Genomic DNA, 7925 nt, shown 5'->3' with positions numbered 1-7925 from the left:
GAGAGAGAGAGAAATACATAGATATAGAGAGAAATACATAGATAGGAAGAGAGAGAGAGAGAGAGAGAGAGAGAGAGAGAGAGAGAGAGAGAAAATTGATATATAGATAGGTAGGTAGAGAAGGAGAGATAGAGATAGAGAGATTAAGAGAAATTGTTGACAGTGGTTGTAGAAAACGAGTCTTTGTTATTAATGTTTTACAGAATAGGGGCATAGATTGAAGCTCAGCCGAGCACTTGCCATGAAAATAGCGATAAACCTTCAGTAGAAGTTCTAATACTTATGAGTAAGGGCGATTTTTTAATTATGGTTGCATGTAATTTGGATGCTTGAGGATTAACGTCCTCTCAACCTACATTGCATAAGGGTTTCAATAAGGCAATAATACATTGGTTATTTCACTTTTGATTGCATGAGTCTGCCTTTAATAGCAGACGCCAGGTTATCTCCCCTTACTGTCTGCTGTCAGCAGCTGCATTTTGCTCGCGCTTCTGATAAGCATCAGAGAGCGACCTCCTTGGCACCGCTGGCCTTTCTTTCCCTTCTGTAAAACCGGCCACATATTTGTCTATCTGTTGCCCTTTTTTTGTGTGTCATCTTTTATCTGTGAGATTGGTTGCTCCTCCTCCTCCTCCTCCTCCTCCTCCTCCTCCTCCTCCTCCTCCTCCTTTTGTAAAAAGAAAAAAGTTTCGCTCGGCGCTAGAACGTCAAACTTGTTTCTATTTCGACCGCGAGAAAGAGGCAGGGAAGTGCGCTCCAAGGAGTGACGGAGAGCTAAGCGAAAAAAAAAAAAAAGAGAGAGAGAGAAAGAAAGAGAGAGAGAGAGAGAGAGAGAGAGAGAGAGAGAGAGAAAAGAAGGGAAAAAAAAGAAAAACAGAAAACAAAGGGCAGAAATAAAGAGAAAACGGGAAAGAACTTTAAAAAAGAAAGAAAAAGAAAAAAGAAGTGAAAACGAGAAGAATTTTAACAATAGCTATAAAATACATAAATACATATATTATGTATTAAAAAAAACAAACTTACATATCTATTGAATTCCCGTTTATTGTTGTTTTGGAGGTTATTAAAGGGTGGCGCTTAGCGCATAAATCTACCAGTACTGGAGTTCCCGTGGCCCGTTAAACTAGACTTTTCTGAACTTTCTCTCACGATGTCCATTCTGGAGTATATACAGCCGCTTCTGCTAATGACAATGGTCTACTGTAAGTAAATTTCAATATTAATTTACACCCTTTGCCGTAATTTTTATTTTCCAAAAGGAACATTAATTATAACGCAAAATCCGCTTAACAACAAAATCTCACGCCTTCACTGTTGAGGTCCCTAAATGTCAGAAAGCTTTCTACTCTAATAGTTTCTTCTCTAGAACAGGTAGACTTTGGAGTTTCTTTCCTGCTAGCTGCTTGCCTGACTGTACTGATATGCAGAAGTTTAAATGTAATGTAAACCAACATCTTGTTAATCTTTCAAGGCATGGTCCCAAATAATAGCCCTTTACGTCCAAGTGGCGTTATGCCCTGTTAAGTGAACTTGAGTTATATATATATATATATATATATATATATATATATATATATATATATATATATATATATATATATATTCAGAATGTGAGAGATTATATATAATAAATTCCACAGCCAAACAACGTCGCAGCCCACAAGAGCCATGACAGACTTCCGGTTCGTTGACTGTCATGGCTCTTGAGGGTTGCGACGTTGTTTGGCTTTGGAATTTATTATATATATATATATATATATATATATATATATATATATATATATATATATATATATATATAATTTGAGGTTGCTATTTTCTAAAGGTAGGTTAACCAGTGAAATATAACGAGGTTCATACGAGAGTGCTCAATACAGAAGTAGAGCAAGTTACATTTGTCTTTACTTAAGCAGTAGTACTACGTACTACTGCTTATGTAAAGACAAATGTATATATATATATATATATATATATATATATATATATATATATATATATATATATATATATATATATATACCAGGGTTGTCCTCAAAGTAAAGCCTCGCATTTTTTAAACACAACCGAGAAACTTCGTGGAAACCGCGGGTCGGTGAATGTAAATTAATCATGGCGATATGTTTAAGTAATAAAAATATGCATTAAATAAATTACAATGGTTTGAAATGTCACTTCTACAAATCGATAAAAAATTTTTTCCCCAACTTGATACATAGATTCTTGAACAAGAGATCAGTGACTTTTTTTCAGTTAATTATGAATTATGATATTTTAGCAGAATGAAAATAGGATGTTTGTCAAGCATAACTTAATCACGGAAATAAGAATTATCTTAGCATGAATTTCTTGCCAGGAAAGTATATGGGAAAAATTCCATAGAAAATCAAGTGTTCATGAACGTCATTAATAATCCGAAAGCAATGGTCACATGGTGATATGTTTTAGCAATATGCATAAAATAAATTGCAATCGTTTTAAAATGCTCCTTTTACAAACCGATAAATTTTTTTGCACCAACTTTAGATATTCAGGCCCGGAGAACGTTGGGTCTTTCTGCTAATGAAAAATATGTGTGAAAGGTCGGTGACCCCTAATAGGGATCTTGTCACATACGAGTCAATCCTCGGTCACGGACCCCAATGTGACCTGTGCTCGTCCTTCGCGGGGGATTATGTATATCGGCGCAATAGGACCTATTAATCGATTTGGTCGAAATCACTTTCAACTTGGGGTTAATAAGCCGCTTCTTCGTCGATTTGTCGCACTGGAAATGAATCAATTTCATGCACATACACAAAAAAAAAAAAAAAAAAAAAAGACAGCACCGACCTTGTATATTCAATCTCGGAGAACATCGAGTCTTTCTGCTAATGAAAAATATGAATAATGCTTTAATAATCTGAAATAAAAAGCTATAAATTAATCATAGCGATATATTTAAATAATAAGAATATGTATAAAATATATTATGGTTTAAAATACCTCTTCTACAAACTGACAAGAAATTTGGCACCAACCTGATATATAATTCCGGTGAAGTTATTTCTGTCAGTGGCCGAGCACAACCGAGAAACTTTGTAGAAACCGCAGGTCAGATAATGTAGAAAAACTATAATTTTAAATAAAAAAAAATATAGTTATGGTATGTTTAAATAATAAAAATATGCATAAAATGGTTTAAAATTTCACTTCTACAAACCGACAAAATATTTTTCAAATAATCTGATACATAAAATGTTAAACACGATATCAGTAATTTTTTTTTCAGTTAATTTACAAATTATGACATTTTAGAAGAACGGGATGTTTGTCAGACATAACTCAGTCTCGGAAATAAGAAATATCTTGGCATGGATTTCTTGCCAGGAAAACATATAGAAAAAATCCATAGGAAATCAGGTGTTCATCAACTCATATCTTTATTTATATAACGTTTTGCATGTGCACATATTTATATAACGTTTTGCATGTGCACATATTTATATAACGTTTTGCACGTGCATATATTTATATAACGTTTTGCATGTGCATATATTTATATAACGTTTTGCATGTGCATATATTTATATAACGTTTTGCATGTGCATATATTTATATAACGTTTTGCATGTGCATATATTTATATAACGTTTTGCATGTGCATATATTTATATAACGTTTTGCATGTGCATATATTTATATAACGTTTTGCATGTGCATATATTTATATAACGTTTTGCATGTGCATATATTTATATAACGTTTTGCATGTGCATATATTTATATAACGTTTTGCATGTGCATATATTTATATAACGTTTTGCATGTGCATATATTTATATAACGTTTTGCATGTGCATATATTTATATAACGTTTTGCATGTGCATATATTTATATAACGTTTTGCATGTGCATATATTTATATAACGTTTTGCATGTGCATATATTTATATAACGTTTTGCATGTGCATATATTTATATAACGTTTTGCATGTGCATATATTTATATAACGTTTTGCATGTGCATATATTTATATAACGTTTTGCATGTGCATATATTTATATATCGTTTTGCATGTGCATATATTTATATAACGTTTTGCATGTGCATATATTTATATAACGTTTTGCATGTGCATATATTTATATAACGTTTTGCACGTGCATATATTTATATAACGTTTTGCACGTGCATATATTTATATAACGTTTTGCACGTGCATATATTTATATAACGTTTTGCATGTGCATATATTTATATAACGTTTTGCATGTGCATATATTTATATAACGTTTTGCATGTGCATATATTTATATAACGTTTTGCATGTGCATATATTTATATAACGTTTTGCATGTGCATATATTTATATAACGTTTTGCATGTGCATATATTTATATAACGTTTTGCACGTGCATATATTTATATAACGTTTTGCATGTGCATATATTTATATAACGTTTTGCATGTGCATATATTTATATAACGTTTTGCATGTGCATATATTTATATAACGTTTTGCATGTGCATATATTTATATAACGTTTTGCATGTGCATATATTTATATAACGTTTTGCATGTGCATATATTTATATAACGTTTTGCATGTGCATATATTTATATAACGTTTTGCATGTGCATATATTTATATAACGTTTTGCATGTGCATATATTTATATAACGTTTTGCATGTGCATATATTTATATAACGTTTTGCATGTGCATATATTTATATAACGTTTTGCATGTGCATATATTTATATAACGTTTTGCATGTGCATATATTTATATAACGTTTTGCATGTGCATATATTTATATAACGTTTTGCATGTGCATATATTTATATAACGTTTTGCATGTGCATATATTTATATAACGTTTTGCATGTGCATATATTTATATAACGTTTTGCATGTGCATATATTTATATAACGTTTTGCATGTGCATATATTTATATATCGTTTTGCATGTGCATATATTTATATAACGTTTTGCATGTGCATATATTTATATAACGTTTTGCATGTGCATATATTTATATAACGTTTTGCACGTGCATATATTTATATAACGTTTTGCACGTGCATATATTTATATAACGTTTTGCACGTGCATATATTTATATAACGTTTTGCATGTGCATATATTTATATAACGTTTTGCATGTGCATATATTTATATAACGTTTTGCATGTGCATATGTTTATATAACGTTTTGCACGTGCATATATTAATATAACGTTTTGCACGTGCATATATTTATATAACGTTTTGCATGTGCATATATTTATATAACGTTTTGCATGTGCATATATTTATATAACGTTTTGCATGTGCATATATTTATATAACGTTTTGCACGTGCATATATTTATATAACGTTTTGCATGTGCATATATTTATATAACGTTTTGCATGTGCATATATTTATATAACGTTTTGCATGTGCATATATTTATATAACGTTTTGCATGTGCATATATTTATATAACGTTTTGCATGTGCATATATTTATATAACGTTTTGCATGTGCATATATTTATATAACGTTTTGCATGTGCATATATTTATATAACGTTTTGCATGTGCATATATTTATATAACGTTTTGCATGTGCATATATTTATATAACGTTTTGCATGTGCATATATTTATATAACGTTTTGCATGTGCATATATTTATATAACGTTTTGCATGTGCATATATTTATATAACGTTTTGCATGTGCATATATTTATATAACGTTTTGCATGTGCATATATTTATATAACGTTTTGCATGTGCATATATTTATATATCGTTTTGCATGTGCATATATTTATATAACGTTTTGCATGTGCATATATTTATATAACGTTTTGCATGTGCATATATTTATATATCGTTTTGCACGTGCATATATTTATATAACGTTTTGCACGTGCATATATTTATATAACGTTTTGCACGTGCATATATTTATATAACGTTTTGCATGTGCATATATTTATATAACGTTTTGCATGTGCATATATTTATATAACGTTTTGCATGTGCATATATTTATATAACGTTTTGCACGTGCATATATTTATATAACGTTTTGCACGTGCATATATTTATATAACGTTTTGCACGTGCATATATTTATATATCGTTTTGCATGTGCATATATTTATATAACGTTTTGCATGTGCATATATTTATATAACGTTTTGCATGTGCATATATTTATATAACGTTTTGCATGTGCATATATTTATATAACGTTTTGCATGTGCATATATTTATATAACGTTTTGCATGTGCATATATTTATATAACGTTTTGCATGTGCATATATTTATATAACGTTTTGCATGTGCATATATTTATATAACGTTTTGCATGTGCATATATTTATATAACGTTTTGCATGTGCATATATTTATATAACGTTTTGCATGTGCATATATTTATATAACGTTTTGCATGTGCATATATTTATATAACGTTTTGCATGTGCATATATTTATATAACGTTTTGCATGTGCATATATTTATATAACGTTTTGCATGTGCATATATTTATATAACGTTTTGCATGTGCATATATTTATATAACGTTTTGCATGTGCATATATTTATATAACGTTTTGCATGTGCATATATTTATATAACGTTTTGCATGTGCATATATTTATATAACGTTTTGCATGTGCATATATTTATATAACGTTTTGCATGTGCATATATTTATATAACGTTTTGCATGTGCATATATTTATATAACGTTTTGCATGTGCATATATTTATATAACGTTTTGCATGTGCATATATTTATATAACGTTTTGCATGTGCATATATTTATATAACGTTTTGCATGTGCATATATTTATATATCGTTTTGCATTTGCATATATTTATATAACGTTTTGCATGTGCATATATTTATATAACGTTTGGCATGTGCATATATTTATATATCGTTTTGCATTTGCATATATTTATATAACGTTTTGCATGTGCATATATTTATATAACGTTTTGCATGTGCATATATTTATATAACGTTTTGCATGTGCATATATTTATATAACGTTTTGCATGTGCATATATTTATATAACGTTTTGCATGTGCATATATTTATATATCGTTTTGCATGTGCATATATTTATATAACGTTTTGCATGTGCATATATTTATATAACTTTTTGCATGTGCATATATTTATATAACGTTTTGCACGTGCATATATTTATATAACGTTTTGCATGTGCATATATTTATATAACGTTTTGCATGTGCATATATTTATATATCGTTTTGCATGTGCATATATTTATATAACGTTTTGCATGTGCATATATTTATATAACGTTTTGCATGTGCATATATTTATATAACGTTTTGCACGTGCATATATTTATATATCGTTTTGCATGTGCATATATTTATATAACGTTTTGCATGTGCATATATTTATATAACGTTTTGCACGTGCATATATTTATATAACGTTTTGCATGTGCATATATTTATATATCGTTTTGCATGTGCATATATTTATACAACGTTTTGCATGTGCATATATTTATATAACGTTTTGCATGTGCATATATTTATATAACGTTTTGCATGTGCATATATTTATATATCGTTTTGCATGTGCATATATTTATATAACGTTTTGCATGTGCATATATTTATATAACGTTTTGCATGTGCATATATTTAATAACGTTTTGCATGTGCATATATTTATATAACGTTTTGCACGTGCATATATTTATATAACGTTTTGCACGTGCATATATTTATATAACGTTTTGCATGTGCATATATTTATATATCGTTTTGCATGTGCATATATTTATATATCGTTTTGCATGTGCATATATTTATATATCGTTTTGCATGTGCATATATTTATATAACGTTTTGCATGTGCATATATTTATATAACGTTTTGCATGTGCA

At 29.2% G+C, this 7925-nt stretch overlaps 1 protein-coding gene across 1 annotated transcript in view; it reads left to right on the top strand.

Moving 5' to 3' along the window:
* The first annotated feature begins 1000 nt into the window (after positions 1-1000).
* Positions 1001-7925, top strand: part of LOC145259973 (EGF-like domain-containing protein 2) — a 117277-nt gene continuing 110352 nt past the window's right edge. The window contains exon 1 of the mRNA XM_080117960.1: positions 1001-1202. Coding sequence (XP_079974086.1) covers positions 1151-1202 — 52 coding nt within the window. The 5' untranslated portion in view covers positions 1001-1150. The remainder of the gene's footprint in view (positions 1203-7925) is intronic.

This window comes from Euprymna scolopes, chromosome 35 (genome assembly GCF_053919585.1).
Source record: "Euprymna scolopes isolate OS-2025 chromosome 35, ASM5391958v1, whole genome shotgun sequence".
NCBI classification, from domain to species: domain Eukaryota; kingdom Metazoa; phylum Mollusca; class Cephalopoda; order Sepiida; family Sepiolidae; genus Euprymna; species Euprymna scolopes.
This window is presented reverse-complemented; position numbering and strand designations above follow the sequence as displayed.